The sequence below is a fragment of the Simochromis diagramma genome, unplaced genomic scaffold (assembly GCF_900408965.1).
Source record: "Simochromis diagramma unplaced genomic scaffold, fSimDia1.1 OVJJ01000320.1, whole genome shotgun sequence".
Classification (NCBI taxonomy): domain Eukaryota; kingdom Metazoa; phylum Chordata; class Actinopteri; order Cichliformes; family Cichlidae; genus Simochromis; species Simochromis diagramma.
In genome coordinates this window covers 50,394-69,148 of record NW_024386773.1, presented here as the reverse complement: position 1 = coordinate 69,148, position 18,755 = coordinate 50,394, and the positions used below count along the sequence as shown (strand labels likewise).

At 38.1% G+C, this 18,755-nt stretch overlaps 2 protein-coding genes across 16 annotated transcripts in view; one reads left to right on the top strand and one right to left on the bottom strand.

Moving 5' to 3' along the window:
• Positions 1–1,979, top strand: part of si:dkey-264d12.5 (coiled-coil domain-containing protein 30) — a 22,523-nt gene extending 20,544 nt beyond the window's left edge. For 2 of the 4 annotated variants that reach the window (XM_040000675.1, XM_040000653.1), the window contains exon 18: positions 57–1,979. In XM_040000675.1, coding sequence (XP_039856609.1) covers positions 57–276 — 220 coding nt within the window. In that variant the 3' untranslated portion in view covers positions 277–1,979. The remainder of the gene's footprint in view (positions 1–56) is intronic. The other 2 variants (XM_040000667.1, XM_040000658.1) reach the window with 2 other exon arrangements.
• Positions 1,636–18,755, bottom strand: LOC120714459 (alpha-1,3-galactosyltransferase 2-like). Of its 12 annotated transcripts, none has more exons than XM_040000713.1 (7): positions 18,506–18,754; positions 18,234–18,337; positions 11,484–11,532; positions 11,264–11,353; positions 9,905–10,000; positions 3,296–3,433; positions 1,636–3,152 (listed from the first exon to the last, which is right to left on the bottom strand). In XM_040000713.1, exons 3-7 carry the CDS (start codon positions 11,486–11,488, stop codon positions 2,468–2,470), a joined length of 1,014 nt encoding a protein of 337 aa, XP_039856647.1. In that variant the 5' UTR covers positions 11,489–11,532; positions 18,234–18,337; positions 18,506–18,754; the 3' UTR covers positions 1,636–2,467. The 12 variants fall into 12 exon arrangements, with proteins under 12 accessions (XP_039856647.1, XP_039856655.1, XP_039856673.1 ...); XM_040000721.1 differs by having other exon boundaries at positions 18,600–18,754; XM_040000739.1 differs by lacking the exon at positions 18,234–18,337 and having other exon boundaries at positions 18,600–18,755.

The window sequence follows — 18,755 nt, the reverse complement described above, 5'->3', positions numbered from 1 at the left end:
TAATTTGTTAGGAACAATGAAACCTAATTAAATGTCTGTTAACTTTGCATCCACAGTGTGATTTCACCTGAGCAGTCTGAAGCTCAGGCCTTGTTGGATGGTACACTTAGAGGTCACTCCAAGCAGACAGATGGGACTTGTTACAGTCGTGCGTCTGAGATTGTGTGTCAATCAGCAGATATGAGCTACCTGAACCTGACCTCTACACAGAAAAACCACTTGAACCGCTCAGGTCCCCTGGCTGCCCTCAGCAGCCTTGAAAATCTGCCTTCCTGAAGTTTTCTGTTTTATTTGTAAGTTAAATTAATAAATAAGATACAAACTGGGTTTGAATTTCATTAAAACAATCAAATTAAACCAGCCTGAATTTGTATCAGTTTCTAAATTTTGTGGACTTTCGCATCAAAATTGACAATTTTTGCATTTGTTCTCCATCTTAAACTTCAAGGTTTTACATTGGAAATAAGTTATCTGAATTCCTGGAGCAGGCCCACATCTCATAACACTCCCCTTTCAATTATTTGTGTATATTTGACCCCTTGCGCTACAAGCAGTTTGTTCTTCTTTTAGTTCCCCACCTACCTTCCCACATCTCTTTGTCTCTCATCTCTTATTAGTGCATCTGCCTGACCCAGGAGACGCCACCAGTCCCTTCTGAGCCCCTCCCCCAAAACCACAGTCTGGTTTCATGCTCATGCCAACTACCATTATCTCTTATAAGTGCTGTCAATCCTAAATGATTGTAGCGGAGGTGTGGTCCCGGGCGCGGCTGCAGGGGAGGAGTGGTGCAGTGGGCTCAACGGGGCGGTGCTGGAGATGCCGGTGAGAACAGCTGATGGCGATTTGGACTGATAATGGTTTCCTTCCCTTTTTATAGTGAGACGGAGAGGAGCGGAGGGAGAGGGAAATCGGCTGGGACCGACAGCTGTCAGACTGTGTTCAGTCATAACCGGGGAAAATTGTAAATAAATGTGGAACCTGGTGATAAAGACCTGTGTGTGTGTGTGTGTGTGTGTACCTGTGTATAGTGCATTTCACAATGATGATATGGTTCCTGCTATTAAACGGAAAAAAAAAAATTCCAGTTCACTAGAATTAAAATGAATGTATCTAACATAACTACTGCACAGTTTAAAGATTTTAGGAACTGGTGATCAGATAAACAGCATCAGACAAAACAGGAGCATATCACATGCTCTAAATTCCTGGGGGGGGGGTTGGACACAAAACCAGTTCCACTTTTGCATTGAGCAAGAATAACGGCCCAATTGAGGTCAGATTACAGCAGGATACCAGTTTAACCTAAAGCCAAGTAACAGAAATTTCCGTGAACCACATTACGTGGCTTTTCAGTGGAAGTATTTCTTGTTTTCAACAAAAACCTTTTCCTCACATGCTACTTCACTTGAAAAACATCTTAGACCCAACATTGCAGTTTTTGTACATAATATATTTCTCCTCAAAAAAGTCCTACAAACATTTTATTTTGACATCTTCTAATCAAAAAAAAAAGCAAACACAGCCATTATTGTTGCAGAAAGGCACTTGATGCGCACTCGGACGTGTCTCAAACTGTCAAAACAGCTCTTTAAAATCCTTACATCTACCACAAAGGTTTTCATCTGAGAATTCAGCAGTGCCCTACAGATGTAATTTTATTCATATCAGTACAAAATAACTTGCAGCTGTACTCACCAACATTTGTTATACCCCAACAATATAAATATAGAAAACAGTTCTGTCATTTTTCAACATAACACCAAGTAATAGCACACTTGTAAAAACAGCACAAACTGACAATAAACCCCAAACCTTTGGTTCAAAGTTCCTGTGTTATAAATGATGTTTAAAAATTATGACTGTAATATTCAGAACACAGGCTTATACCCAGGTTTTCATCAAGGAAGAATAATGAGCTGGAATGCAAAATAACTTTATATGAAATTCAAATACAGGGTTTATTTTTAACAGATCAGCCGCCTGTGCTTAATACTTGGAAACCAGAAATGTATTTTACCACATAATGTGACTATGACATCAGTACAAAAAAAAAAAAAAAAAAAAAAAAAAAGTGAAGCTGAAGAAATGGGATGAAGACTAGCTAAAATTGTATATTATATGTGGTTTGCTTTGCTTGTTTGACCTTTTATCAGCACTGTTTTTTTTTTTTAAACAAAGACAATGTTGCAATCACTAATAAGAAAGCAAATCTGGCATTTGCATAGACATTTATCTGACGTCTTGTAAGCAAACTTGTGCATTTTGGAGTTGAGTGTAAATGAACTCAACAATGAAGCATGAGTAACTAGGAAAATGTTCCTTTGGCATATTGTTTTCATACCATTATTTGAAATGGTTGCCAACTTTTGCATATTTTGTGAGTACGGAGAAAAATGTGTTTTCATATAGTTTTCATGCTATTAGAGTTGCTGAATTTGCATGGTTTTGTGTGTAATTCCAAGAAATACTAAGGTGTGCGCAGTTTATCATATTGTTTTGGTGCCCATAGCAGTCGAGTGACTTGAATGTCACTCCTGTAACCGATGTGGGTATCCCAGCAGTACTCTGGAGAAAGCACCCTGCTAGGTTTGTGCAGCCACAGGTATTTGTTTAGGTGACTTTCATCGTGCCACAAAGCCTCCACATTATTTTGTTTATCCTCCATGATGTTTTGGTAGCAGCCCTCAGCCAGAGATTTTACGCTTTTCCATGAGCCTCCAAAGACAGCAGCATGATAGTAGAAATCCCCGTTTTCCATGTAAGCCTTGGATTTCGGGTTTCGGTCATAAGTATAGAAAATCTTTGGAAGGTGGTAGTAGTAGGCGTGGAGCAGAGCCACAGAGTCTCCCAGAGCCTCTGAGCCAAATCTCCCAGTGAACACCTGATCTACATCGAAGCAGAAGACATGCGTGGAGTGGTGGCGAATATCAGACTCTATGACATCTGATATTGCCTTCATTCGCATCATCGAAATGTCCTGCCATCTTGAGTGCCGTTGCACTTTGATCATTTTCAAGGTTCGCTGAGGACCGAGATGGATGTGCAGGACCTTCTCTGGCATGTCGGTAAATACGTAGTAGGACACAGGCAAACCCACCATAAAGTGATGTTCTGAGGAGTTCAGAAAGGTCTCGAGGTATTCGTCCAAGTACCTTTGGTGATAGTGGAGAAAAAGAGTTCATGCTTTATTTCACGGTCTCAAACAGTTAGAAGAATAGAGCACAAATATACAGACTAAATGGCAATTAGAAGACCAGGATGTATTTTAAATAGTCATACTAATGTGAAAACAAACCTTCCCACAGCAAACACTGTTAGAGCAACAGAGGATCCTTCCTTCTTGTGGTTCTGGTCGTAAACTTTAGGGTCAAACATCCCCTCCCAGAGAATAGGAGCTTTCCAAGTTGTGCATGTTTGAACGTCAGTTCGAGACCTGAAGTGGAAAGAAATCTGTTAAACACATATTACACTTAAGTTACCACTTAAGTGTGGTGGTTTTATCAGTTTATTTAAAAAAATAAAATATAGAGATGTGGTAAGGCCTACTAATGCCTTGTTTGTGATAATGATCAACTACAACTATTAGTTTCTCTTTGCCAGTGTAGAAATGACTGAACAGTCCTCAGAACGATGGTAAAAGAAGTCAGTGAAGATCAGATAGGAGAACTGTAAATTTTCAAAACTGAAAATTCAAACAATTATACATAAGTATTATTTAGATGTTATGGCAGTAAGGACGGACCCGAACACATATTTCACTCTTCACACTTTTCTTTATTTCGGTTGTCGTCTCTTACAACTCTCAGCTGCAGCTTTTCAGCTGCCAGCCACATAACACGTCCAACAACAACAACAACAACAACTCCTCAGGTCCCGGCACGTTTAATAGGGGAGGGTGATGAGCTGATCGAGCTCAGGTGTGTCCGCCTCCCCCCGCAGCCGCGCCACAAACCACGCACCACCACAGATGTGTCACTAGTTCTGCAAGAAAACTAAATCATCCTCAGATGAGTGGAAACTGGTCATAATGTTCTTTTGGGCTCAAGCATGGCTGAACTGGAAACTGCTGGAACATCAACGGCACCGTTTACAGTGAATTGAGTTTTATATCATCATGGACTGAGTGGAGAATACTAAAATTGCCACCATCAAGCTCAGCTCAAATTTCCTGTCAAGCATAGTAGTGGTAGCATCATGCTTTGGGACCATTTTGCTGCTAGTGGTATTTGGGTATTGTACAAATTAGATGGAGTCACAAAGAAGGAGGACTACTGAAATTAAATCAACAACTGTACAGTGACATTTGGACATAATAGGTGGTCCAGCAGGACAATAATCCTAAAGTCAATCAAAGCTGGTTTTGAAATAGATAAAGCAGGTTAACATTAAACTGTTTGCAATGTACTTCCCAAAGCCCCAACCTCAAACATATTAAATTTGTGTACTATGCTCAACAGCCAGATTTGTGTCAGGAAAATAACTAATTTAAATAAAATTACTAATTCTGCCAAGAAGAATGCTCAAATATCCAACCAGAATTATACCAGAAGTCTGCTAATGGGAATCAAAAGTGTCTTAGTGTTTGCTACGGGACATTTAACCCAGTGTTAGTGGGGGTGTATGCATACCTTTTACTAGTGTAGATTAGAGAAAATCCAAGTAATTTCAAACTAGTTCATCCAAGTCTTTTTGTAAGTCATTAAAGATGTGTGCTATACAATTATTCCACCCTGGAAAATCAGTTCAGTTCAAAACATTCTTAAAATCCCCAAATTGCCATCACAATGGCAGTCCATGCCATCCACGCCACCAATTAATTCTTGGCTTTTGTGAGGGACATGAGTCTAAGACTTCTACGTCAAGCAAAATTTATGCCATCTAAATGATGGCAAATATAATTTATGTTGTAAATTTATGTTGCATGTAGCACCTTGGTTCTGGAGGAACGTTGTTTCGCTTCACTGTGTACTAACTGTATATGGTTGAAGTGACAATAAAGCCGACTTGACTATATGAGTCCTATAGTGCCAAGAGGACGTCTTGGGCTTTCTAGTGATGCCAACTTTACATCCATTACGGCTTCCATATTTTATGGCAATAAGGAAGCTTAAGTGCGATTCCCAAAAATTTGTGTGATTCCCAAAAATTTGATTATGTTCATGTGGATGCAGCTTTTTCAGTGGGAGAAACATTTTGTCACTCATCCAAGTGACTTTAGTCTCAGCTGCAGGGTCACTTCAGGTTTCCCCAACCTTATAAAGAGTACATTTACATAATGATTGAAACTAGCACCACTGGTGAACAATGGGCCGTGAGGTCAGTTTTATAGTCAATAATATGCAAATTATCATGCCCATTGATCAACAACCACTAATCAAAGACAATTGATTAATGACCTTTGGTCAATGGCCATGAGAAGCATTCACAGAGAGTTGGGGAACGTCTGCAATAACAAGCTGTAAGCTGGTGAAAGATGTAACCTTGATTCAGAGATGACCTTTTCCTTTTCACATAAATGGCCACATTGATGTTTCACTCAAACCAGCGTTTGCGGTACCCCAGCATTTATGGTACTCATGGCTATTAATCAATACCATTGATCAATGGTCATTAAAACGCCACGTCCAGATGAACAAAATCAAGTTTTGGGGATTTCTCTACCTGGGCCCTATTTCAGGAAGCCGGTTTAGTGCAAACTCTGAGTAAGTATACCCTGAGATAACGAAAACTCTGGGTTTTCGGTTTCACAAAGCGAGTTTAGATTAATTCCGAGCGAGTTACTATGACGACACACTCCGTGAAGCTAACCTGCCCCCTAGCAGGTTTACTTCAACTAACCCTGACTTTCTCCGCCTCTTTGTCGGAAACCTGACTGTAGGAAGTGTCAGACATGGCGTGCTCCTTCCTTGAAGAGCCAGTAGATGTTGAAGCCCAAATTCTCCGCAGAGCTCTCCGCCGGGAGGGAGTGATTAGAGCGCGTTCGGACATTTTATCATTGCCTGATGATTTTCTGTGTGAACGTTACCGTTTTTCAGCACAATCTATAATTCATTTGAATAACATCCTCAGGCCTGATATTGCTCATGTGACACATCGCGGACATCCTCTCAGTTCTGTACATGTTATTTGTATTGCACTTCGTTTTTTTGCAAACAGGAGCTTTCTGTATAATATTGGTGACGCTGAGCACGTTTCCAAGGCTACCGTCTGTCGGGCAGTCAGGAATGTTACAGTTGCACTGAAACGTCTCCTGTACTCGTTTGTGGTGTTCCCCGGTCATAGACCCACAAGATCTATCAAAGAGGGATTCCACAAAATTGCAGGTATCAGGATGAACGAAACTTAATTCATGATGTGGTGATATTTGAACTACTACTTAAATTTTACATTTATTCTCACGGTTCCCAGGCGTGATTGGCTGTATAGATGGCACTCACATTCCAATCATTGCTCCTTCAGTAAATGAAGGAGACTATGTGAACAGGAAGTCTTTCCACAGCATTAATGTACAGGTACATAGCTCCCTGTAGCATTTCAAACTAACAAATTATTTCATTATAGTAATGGATGCTAATTTGTGTTCTCTGCACTGTGAAGATCATATGTGATGCTGCCAACATTATCACAAATGTGGAAGCCAACTGCTCAGCCTCTGTGAGTGGTGGTGGTGGAGGACCCCCACCTGTTTTTCGGGCCTCCGCTTTTTTTCTGTTGGCTATAACGGGTCACATTTGAGCATACAGAGTAAGCAAATATGTACTTGTAATGTGCTCAGATAATTTCAATAAGTGCTCACAGAGGGGAAATTAATGTAGCCTCTAACTGCAATTGATTTACATCGGACAAACAGACCAAGCACTATGGCTCATAATACAATTACACCTTACCTGTTTGGACTATATTTTTATATTTCATTTTTACTTGCTGCCAGGAACGTTTGGGGCCTGTTGGGTTGCACCTGCGCTCACATCACATCACATCACAAAATCAAATGTATAAAATAAAAAATAAAATAAAATATAATAAAATAACGTGTTAAATGGGTGGGAATCCCTAGATCAATGTTTAAATTAACACTCACGCATTGACTCTGTCGGCTATGTTTTGCCATGCATGCTCCCTTTCTTTTGCAGCTGAGGCTGTGTTACTTTTTTTTCCCGCAAAATTTGCATGTTATCGGCATATGCTGCCATCAGAATTTCGGCCTCAAGCGCTGTAAAATACATTGACCGCGCCTTCTTTCCCTCCGTCTCCATGGTGACTCGCTTAATCTGTGCTCCAGTAATCAGGGCTTTATGTATCCTCGTGCGCGCGTTTAACTTGGGGTTAAAGCAACTCCGCGTTGATTGAACTACTTGTTATCAGCCTTTCTGAAACCGAATATTCCGAGTTGGACAGTTCGGGGTTACTCAACCCTGAGTATCGTTTTTCACTCTGAGTTTTCTAAACCGGCTTCCTGAAATAGGGCCCTGGATGATTGAGCAGTTATTCAATACATGTTCTTATGCTTAATTTGGTATAATTTCTGAAATGTAATTTCAAAATATAAATTGTATTCAGCATTCTTTGTAGGGGAGAGTAGGGCTTTAAAAAAAAAAAAAAAGCAGAGGTGAGACAAAGGATTTTACTTCAAACTGGATAGGGGGAATCAGATGTGTAGGTGTCAGGGGATGAGGTGGAGGAGTCCCAGTTATTAGAGCAGGAAGGTGAGAGCTCAGAGGACATACAAGAAGCCTGAGCAAAGGACAAAGTGACCACACCCACCATCCATTACGGATAAGACGTTTATTTGTTTATTTATTTGGGGGTGGGGGGTGTAAAATCACAATATGTAGAAGAAATAGAGACCACAAATAAATGTGGAATACATAATCAGCTATAAGTCATATTTACTCTATTTGTATAATCAATAATATAGTGTTAAAAGTACACTGAACTGTACCTCTCCTTTCTTTATAAATTCAGTTTCAAACTATTTAAATTCAGTTGAAAGAATTTTTAAAACAGGAACCATTAAAAATAATACTATGTTGACCACAACAGTCTTGAGAGGATGCAGTGAGATCAGACAGCAGCTAGGCAACCAGGTTTTGGAAAAAAGAAAAAGAAAAGCGGCACACAAACCAGAGAGAGTTACTTATCTCTGAAGGCACCCTTAAACCATAACTTAGATACACTAGGTCCTTATTATAACCAATACAAAAGCCCAGAAATATTCTTCAAGAGTTGATCAAAGTAACAAATAAGACTTACTGCTTTCAGGAGACGAGGTGGAAGAGAGCCTGATAAGCTCAGAGGAGGACATAACATCTTACGAAGAGCCTGAGCTGACAGACCACCGATAATGAATAAGAAACAGTGCATAAGCTAGCGTGCTTAATGTTTTTCATCACAACATGTAGAAGAGGAAATAAAAGTATTTTCATTTACACATCTCCTCTCTAACTTTGTCACCAAACCATTCAATCTGACCTGGCTCTCCAATGTAGCCATTCTTCTCCATCCTGCTCACTCCCAATGAAAATCACAAAATCTTCAGCTCACACTTTTGCCACTGTCTCAGAACCACTTATCACAGCAGGTCTCACTACTGTCTTTCAACCTTTCCTTTCAGTTTTGTTTCTATCCAACTGTCACAAATCACCCCTGACACTCGTCTCCTCATCATTTACCTTCATTGCATCCATCCTTGAATCCTCATACGCTGATGGATGTTTCAGTAGCAATTTGGTCTCGCACACGGACACTTGCACACTTCATCAATCAAAATGCTGACCGCTGGATGAGCAGTTTATTCCCCGAGACACTGCTGCGCTCCACAGTTTATCAAAAGGTTTAATTAAAAAAAAAAAAAAAAAAAAAAAAAAAAAAAGTGTGTAGGCACAAAAAGTTCAGTGTGTCTATTTCATATGGATGATATTAACACTGAGTCTGAATTAGCACTACTGTCTGTGGAAGAGGTGAGGCCTGTATGATGAGAACAGCCTAATCCAACAGTAAAAGTAGGTTGCACCAGATCTGCCGTGGGGGTATTGTTGCAGGTAAGCAGACATCTTAAAAGGATTAAAGTTTAACCTGTTAAAACAAAGTATATACCCAGGACGGAGTTTTGTCTGTTACTGTATTCTGGGTTTAACATGTAGCTTTACAACATATGAGAACAAGGTTACGGTGTTTGATGGGTTTACATTTTATTATTGTCATTTGTATTGGGAAATATTTAACCATATATCCTTACAGGTGTTTAATCAAGTGTGTAGTGATAGGATATGTGATCCTTAGTGGTCTGCACACCTTTGTGTGAATGCCAGAGTGCTCTGGCATTCACACACCCACATCCTGGAAGCATGGGAGAGGTCATACCTTCTTTTGTTGTTTTATGGTAGGATAAATGTATCTATATCTGTTTTAGTCTAAGTGCCTTTTATCTTGATGAACTGCTGGACTTCCAGACCAGCAGGTTTAGGGAAGTCTTTATGGGCGGACACACACACACACACACACACACACACACACACACACACACACACACACACACACACACACACAAGGTATTCTTTGTCCACATGTACACTTATATGAAACATCATATGTTAATGAACATGCATATTCATGTAACCACAATAAAAGGAGTGCTATGGGGAACCTGGCTGAGAGTCTGACGGAGGTCAAGTGGGTGGAACGACACTTGGCTCCAGGCAGGTCTCCCTCATGCATGAGTAACACAAAGAACTTTGCCTACTTGTGTCTTGCTTTTTGCTGTGTAGTAAATTGTCTTGAACGTTCCAGCGAATAGGTTTATGCTACAAACCTATCAGTGTTTGAGACCAGAAACACTGAGACTTAAGTAAAACAGTAACGGTAGCACCTTGGTTGCCAAAATGAAAAGTCTTGATGGTCTTACCAAAAGTCGAGGCTGACATCAACGCTGTTGTCCAAGGTTGACAGCTTTCCATTTTCCAGTGAGCACTTTTCCATGGGTATGAAACCTATCAAAATACTGATATCAAAAGCATTTTATAGTTTGTTTTCTTAAATGTCATCATCACAATGACAATATGTAATACTCTGTGGTGAGTTAAAGACTGTCAATCCGGTCGTTAAGTGATGACGTGACGAATCCTACTTCCGGGCCTAAAGTAGTGTGCGTTTAATATGGCTTTTGTGTTGTTAACATGTTTAATGTTATGTATTTTCTTCCATTTAATCTCAAAAAGCTCCTAAAACAGTCAGTGATCACTGTTGACCTCCCTCGGCTTTTATTACCGCTAATCATTTATTTAAGCTCAGTTTTTAAAACCTTAGGATGTAACTACAGCCCAGCCCATGCAGCAGTATATGAATGACTAACCTCGTATTGCAGATGGATTATCTCAGTTGTTCTCCTGGCTGAAGTTTGGTCCTTTTACAGCATCCTGTCATGCGATTACATTTGTTCCTGACCACCGAGAACACTCACGTTAACTTTTATCGAGTGGGAAAAAGGTTAGCTTGTTTATATTATGCTAACATAGCTGTGTCGCTAGCGGTCACGTAGCACATCATTATATACCAGCTAGCCAAACTTCAGTAACCCTACAAACGTCACTGCTGTTTAGTTTTTTGTCTTCATTTATGTTGGAAGTGATAACAGAGCTGTATGTTTTAATTTGTTTCCAAAACCCCGCAGTCAGAACATTCTATATTGTATTTAGATAGAAGCTAGCGAGCTAACTTCCTGCTAACTTCTAAATGTCATAAATTCCGTTTTCATGGATGCCTGGATGTTAAACTCAATTGTTACACCTGGTAGAGCAGAACGCTGACCATTTTATTAAAGATGAAAGACTTTAGACAGTTTTTCAACTCTCAGTAATGCCATAGTGATCGTTTGATATATGGACGTGCAGCAGAGTTTAGGCCCAGACATGGCTAGTGACGTCAGACTTAACGACCTGATAGTACGCACCTTGTTTAAACTAATGTAATCTAGTCTATATTTAGAAAGAAACATGATTAAGGTTGTTTTATTTAAAGGAACATTTTGGATTATGTTTAGTGGTAATATGTATAATGATATCTCTGTCATTTACCTTACAAAAGTGATTCAAACAGAGTGGACACAAGAAAAGCCAGCCACATATTTCAAAAACAACAAAATCTACATCTCCAAAACAATCCCTGTTGGATCCATGTAGTTGTGTTGCAGGAATGCCATTTCAGGGATGTCGAATTAAACTGGCAGCTGAGGGGTTTTTTGTGTTTTTTGTTTAAAGATACTCACTGCACGGATGGACGTGTGAAGTAGAGAGCACAGAGTGCAGCCGGAACCCAGAGCAAACATTTCAGCGTGCACTTTATCTTCTGGAAGCATCTGCAGGTGAAAGGTTCAAAATTAACCATAAATACTGAGACTGAATTTCAATTTTAATTTCAGTAACTGGGCAGAAGTGTTACTGAACAGGCAAAGATGACATAAACACTAACCAGGGTGTTTTTAATACCTCATAGTTCACAGTGCTTCAACTTCACCAGACAACACTGAGAAATAATCTGAGAAAAGACAAAAAAGGCATGGGTTTGGCTGAATTGGCAACTCTGACATTATTCTTAAGCTTTGCTATAACTGTTACCTGTAGAACAGCATCAGAAACCAATCTTTTTTTAAAAAAACAAAAAAACATTTTACATATTTGGAACTCTGGAATGTTTAAGATCAAAGGTACCAGCATCACACCTGGATCCTGCATCCTTTTGCCTAGGAATCTGCAGGATTTCGCACCCATGCAATTAATCATTCATATGAGCATGCATCAGGGTTTTGTTTATCAAAACACCTCAGTCACACAGGCCTAGAGACCATTGGCCACCACCTGGCAACTTCTGTTGCTAAGTATAAAGGTTCACCAGCAGCTTACCGAATGATAATGAAAACTGAAAGGGCTCCTTTCTAAAACGTGTTGGTTGCTGCGGTAAGACACTACAGTCTGTTACCTTTTTTTTTTGTGCTGCACTTTTCACAGTTTCACTTGCGTCATTCTAAGTTGCCACCTTGCATGAAAACTACAGGCAATGCTGGCAACCTGCATGAATTCAAAGTTTTTGAGTTTTTGTGCTGCAACATCTTTGGTAAATTTTGGACCATCGTGGCAGACCCTGTTCTCCACCATAATCAAAACACCAAATGCAAAGGAGTGTCATTTTATCCTTCCAGTGGAACATAGCTAAGGAAAAAACTATTGAAGCTAGGACTTCTCAGACCATTTACCAGAATCATCAAAGACTACACTGTGGCTGTCCTCATTGTCCCGGAACAGACTAACAATGTTTTTATGCCTTCTTTGACACATCCTTGTATAAAGGATCAGTCAGTGATTCCTGAGATTAGGGACAAAACAGGTTTTAATTTTCTAAAATATATTTTTTGATTTTTCAAAAACATATTTACATTTTTTTTTTGGTACAATCTCACAGGTGTAACATTTTTTAATAATTTATGTTTTTGCTGGAGAAGTGCAAGGTTTTTGTTAACACCGTCAGACACAAAGAAATGCAAAAATATATATTTTAAATTAAGTTGTTTCAGCTATTTTGACTATTAGCAGCTTCTCTATTCTATTGTTTATGCACATATGTTTTCAAAGTAATTATACCACATTTAAAAGTAAGATTGTTTTGGTTTTTTATTATTAGAGTTACAGTCATACATATTTTCAGAAGCTTGTATTTAATCTCTATAAGAAACAATCATATTAAGCAGAATGCAAATTACACATTTGAGAAAATTACGTGTTTTTATTGGAAATGAAGGGAGGAAAATATATGGTTCTCCAAAAGAGAAAAATAAACCAAAACTCCATATTACGGAGTTGACAAGGTGCTGACGGTGGTGACAATAACAAGATATTATTTCTTTCAAAATGACCATTAAACCTTAGCAACCTTTGTAATATCACAAGACACATTCTTTAAAGATTCCTTTGAACGTGTTGTTTTCTCTCATGAATAATATAAAACAAAAAAAGCAAGCAAGGTCTGTAATGTCATTGCAGGATTTCTATTTTTACATTTTTCATTAAACAAACCAAAACGTATTTTGAACTCATTCTGATGTCGGCATTTACTCTGGCGAACGTGCAAGAAGAGGTAATATTACGTCCAACTGGGAAATAAAGAGACCTAAAACGACCTAAAAGCCCTAAAATTTATCTTCAGTTTAAGTAAAGAAGAAGAGGAAAAACTTCCTATAAGGAACCGAGATGAAAAAAATAATAACCTACCTGTGAGTCGCCGACCCCCTTAAGTAAAATTTAAAAACCAAACAGGCTACCACTTCAGGAAGAAGATTCGTTGTCGCGTTGTGGCTCACAGAAGAGACTCCGTGCTCACAGGTAAAATTGGCACTGGTGTCAAGCCAGCCTCCAATTCGAGACTTGCAGTCAAGCCAGCCTCCAGTTTGTTTTACGTTCAAAGTATTACGGGAATGGATGTGGAAACCGGATTTCAAAATAAAAGCCAACTTCGAGTGAATTAACAGATATGTTAAGAACATAATAACATTTAATTTAGGCTTTTTTCTTTTTTCTTTTTTTCTTTTTTTTTACAAAATCTAATGTTAGATCTATATGACACAGCCTTGTACCCTAATTGTGCCCTGTCACTATCAAGGCCATCTTATTTTGGATTTCAAAGTAAAAGTCCTGTGAATCTTCATTTTTGAACTACTCTTTCAATGACTTAATAATGCTCTTAAAAGCAAAAGTCGTATTTCCAAATACTATTTGAACTTTATATCAACACTTTCCAACCACAGTCTTTTTCACAGTGATACCATATCAATATCAAGTCAGTCTGATTTTGCCTTTCATAGTAATGGCCCTTTGAAATTGCCGATATTTGACTTAATCTTCTAACGATTCAAAATGCTCTAAAATGAAAAATTCTTGTTTCCACAGGGTAAGTCCACTTTAGATCAACAGTATACAGACCCACAGTGATACCATATCAATATCAAGTCATTCTGATTTTGCTCTCAAAAATAAAAGCCTTTTCAAATTGTCCATAATTGACCTAACTTTCAGTGATTTCAAAATGCTCTAAAAAGGAAAATTCCTGTTTCCACAGGGTAATTCCACCTTAGATCAACAGCATACAACCCCACAGTGATACCATATCAATATCAAGTCATTCTGATTTTGCTCTCAAAAATAAAAGCCTTTTCAAATTGTCCATAATTGACCTAACTTTCAGTGATTTCAAAATGCTCTAAAAAGGAAAATTCCTGTTTCCACAGGGTAATTCCACCTTAGATCAACAGTATACAGCCCCACAGTGATACCATATCAATATCAAGTCAGTCTGATTATGCCTTCCAAAATAAAAGACTTTTTAAATTGTCCATAATTGACCTAACTTTCAGTGATTTCAAAATGCTCTAAAATGGAAAATTCCTGTTTCCACAGGGTAATTCCACTCCAGATCAACAGTATACAGCCCCACAGTGATACCATATTAATATCAAGTCATTCTGATTTTGCCTTCCAAAGTAAAAGCCTTTTCAAATTGTCCACAATTGACCTACCTTTCAGTGATTTCAAAATGCTCTAAAAAGGAAAATTCCTGTTTCCACAGGGTAATTCCACCTTAGATCAACAGCATACAACCCCACAGTGATACCATATCAATATCAAGTCATTCTGATTTTGCTCTCAAAAATAAAAGCCTTTTCAAATTGTCCATAATTGACCTAACTTTCAGTGATTTCAAAATGCTCTAAAAAGGAAAATTCCTGTTTCCACAGGGTAATTCCACTTTAGATCAACAGTATACAGCCCCACAGTGATACCATATCAACATCAAGTCATTCTGATTATGCCTTCCAAAATAAAAGCCTTTTAAAATTGTCCATAATTGACCTAACTTTCAGTGATTTCAAAATGCTCTAAAATGGAAATTTCCTGTTTCCACAGGGTAATTCCACTCCAGATCAACAGTATACAGCCCCACAGTGATACCATATTAATATCAAGTCATTCTGATTTTGCCTTCCAAAGTAAAAGCCTTTTCAAATTGTCCACAATTGACCTACCTTTCAGTGATTTCAAAATGCTCTAAAATGGAAAATTCCTGTTTCCACAGGGTAATTCCACCTTAGATCAACAGTATACAACCCCACAGTGATACCATATCAATATCAAGTCATTCTGATTATGCCTTCCAAAATAAAAGATTTTTCAAATTGCCAAGATACGACCTACTCTTTTAAAGATTTCAAAATGCTCTAAAAGTGAAAATTGCTGTTTCCACAGGATAATTTCACTTTAGGTTAACAGTATACAACCTCACGATGTTACCATATCAATATCAAGTCATTCTGATTTTGCTTTCAAAAATAAAAGCATTTTCAAACTGCCCATATCTGACTTGCTCCTGGAACAATTTCAAAATGCTCTAAAATGGAAAATTCTTGTTTCCACAGGGTAATTCCACTTTAGATCAACAGTATACAGCCCCACAGTGATACCATATCAATATCAAGTCATTCTGATTTTGCCTTCCAAAGTAAAAGCCTTTTCAAATTGTCCAAAATTGACCTACCTTTCAGTGATTTCAAAATGCTCTTAAATTGAAAGATGCTGTTTCCACAGGATAATTCCACTTTAGATCAACAGTATCCAACCCGACAGTAAAACCATGTAAATTTCATGTTGGTCTGATTTCGCCTTTCAAATTAATGGCCTGTCGAATTTGTCCATATGTGATATACTCTTTCAATTATTTCAGAATGTTTTAAAAATGAAAATTGCAATTTCCATTTTAGAGCATTTTGAAATTGTTCCAGGAGCAAGTCAGATATGGGCAGTTTGAAAATGCTTTTATTTTTGAAAGCAAAATCAGAATGACTTGATATTGATATGGTAACATCGTGAGGTTGTATACTGTTGACCTAAAGTGAAATTATCCTGTGGAAACAGCAATTTTCACTTTTAGAGCATTTTGAAATCTTTAAAAGAGTAGGTCGTATCTTGGCAATTTGAAAAGTCTTTTATTTTGGAAGGCATAATCAGAATGACTTGATATTGATATGGTATCACTGTGGGGTTGTATACTGTTGATCTAAGGTGGAATTACCCTGTGGAAACAGGAATTTTCCATTTTAGAGCATTTTGAAATCACTGAAAGGTAGGTCAATTGTGGACAATTTGAAAAGGCTTTTACTTTGGAAGGCAAAATCAGAATGACTTGATATTAATATGGTATCACTGTGGGGCTGTCTACTGTTGATCTGGAGTGGAATTACCCTGTGGAAACAGGAATTTTCCATTTTAGAGCATTTTGAAATCACTGAAAGTTAGGTCAATTATGGACAATTTAAAAAGTCTTTTATTTTGGAAGGCATAATCAGAATGACTTGATATTGATATGGTATCACTGTGGGGTTGTATGCTGTTGATCTAAGGTGGAATTACCCTGTGGAAACAGGAATTTTCCTTTTTAGAGCATTTTGAAATCACTGAAAGTTAGGTCAATTATGGACAATTTGAAAAGGCTTTTATTTTTGAGAGCAAAATCAGAATGACTTGATATTGATATGGTATCACTGTGGGTCTGTATACTGTTGATCTAAAGTGGACTTACCCTGTGGAAACAAGAATTTTTCATTTTAGAGCATTTTGAATCGTTAGAAGATTAAGTCAAATATCGGCAATTTCAAAGGGCCATTACTATGAAAGGCAAAATCAGACTGACTTGATATTGATATGGTATCACTGTGAAAAAGACTGTGGTTGGAAAGTGTTGATATAAAGTTCAAATAGTATTTGGAAATACAACTTTTGCTTTTAAGAGCATTATTAAGTCATTGAAAGAGTAGTTCAAAAATGAAGATTCACAGGACTTTTACTTTGAAATCCAAAATAAGATGGCCTTGATAGTGACAGGGCACAATTAGGGTACAAGGCTGTGTCATATAGATCTAACATTAGATTTTGTAAAAAAAAAAAAAAAAAAAAAAAAAAAAAAAAAAAAAAGCCTAAATTATATGTTATTATGTTCTTAACATATCTGTTAATTCACTCGAAGTTGGCTTTTATTTTGAAATCCGGTTTCCACATCCATTCCCGTAATACTTTGAATACACAGGGAACGTAAAACAAACTGGAGGCTGGCTTGACTGCAAGTCTCGAATTGGAGGCTGGCTTGAATTTGGCTGAGGACGGGGCTCAGTTTAAAGCAAAAGCAACGTATATATCCGCTTTCCTTTCGCTCCAATAGAAAGCTTAAGCGTTAAAACAGCCGTGAAGTCTTCTGCGAATCTCCCGATATTTAAAAATATAAACTATATATGAAATTAGTTGTAATTCAGTTTAAAACTGCGTAATTTTAGAAACAGGTGCGAAGTGCACAAATATAGAATTTATGGAAATACGGAAATTATTGAAACAGCAGCCATGCAGAAGTCTGAGTAAGTCGATATCTTAAGATATCTGCACCTTACACAGGGGGAAAGTGCTATATAAATAAAGCGGTCTTGCTTTGTTTAACTAAAACGAAATTTTGAACTAAGGATGGCAACTTCTTCAGTGGTGGAAACAAACATCCATGCTTTTAAAGCTCTCTGTAGATGCACGAAGAGAGAAATGCTCACACATTTCGTTTCTTCAGAATCATAAATATTTTGACACACCTGTACTCAGAGGTTCCTTGGCTCAGTTTTATTTTCTTCCATCTTGTACAAATATCCACAGTTGTGTCCCCACGTGGCCCATTAGTTGATGTAATCACGCCTTTCGTCTTCTGTCTGCTTTTGGGCAAAAACACCTCCTCGGAATATTCAGTGTCGCCTGTGACACTCAATCATTTCCTTTATCATAGAAGTGCGAACAACGACTGGACTAAAGACGAGCCACTGCGCGCAGCCATTACGCACTGCTGTGTGGCTCATGTTACCTGTTATCTTTAATTCAACAGAAGGTGATGTAGGTTACAACACGATCTTACCGCTATTAGCAACATTAAAGATGTAAAAGGTGTTATTCAGAGGGCAACCTAGCGTGAAAAACAATTTTCTCACGATATTAAATTACATTTTTCGGTTTTCTTGCTTGTCTTTGCGCGTTGGGTTTTCTCTCATCCTCTCTGACAGGTCAAATAAAGTAACAGCCGCCATTAAAATTCAGGGATTTATGTTATTATATTGCAATTCTGAAACAAATGAACCAATATTCAAATAAAGATTGGAGAACAGTGATTACCTGTAGTTTTAGAGATGGCAGGAAATCGCAGTCTGTCTCAGTAACGGATTAAGGCGGAAAACTAAGTGACAGGAGTGCCATAAAATGCCTTTGTGTTTCCGTGTCTGTAGTTCATGAAGAAAAAAAGCCTAAATTAAGAATACCGCAATGATGAGCCGTCGTTTTAGATCATGTGCTGTATTATCTCCAAGATCTGGAGATGAAGCTTAAACTAAAACTTAACACAATGGTCCACATACTGATCACAAACACATTTTCAGTAGATTACTCACAGAATAAATGCACTTGTGTAAATCATGTTCCTTGCTTTCAGGCTGATAGATATGTAGCTGGGGTGGCTGTAATTCAGATGGTAGAGCCAGTTACCTACTACTCAGAAGGTCGGTGGTTTGATCCCAGTGTCAGTGTCCCAGTAGATGCCTGTGTGACACACTAATGTGTGATCCCATCAGAAGTAGTACTTATTAAAAATGAGAGATTTGTCACCGAAGTGAACTATGTGTAAGAGGTAGTTGCACGCCC

Excerpts from the sequence above, each read along its gene's own strand:
- LOC120714459 (XM_040000739.1), bottom strand. Across the intron at positions 3,434-9,904 it reads GATGTCAGCCTCGACTTTTG|GTCTCGAACTGACGTTCAAA; the intron begins GTAAGACCATCA and ends TTTCCACTTCAG. Across the intron at positions 3,153-3,295 it reads ACAGTGTTTGCTGTGGGAAG|GTACTTGGACGAATACCTCG; the intron begins GTTTGTTTTCAC and ends CTATCACCAAAG.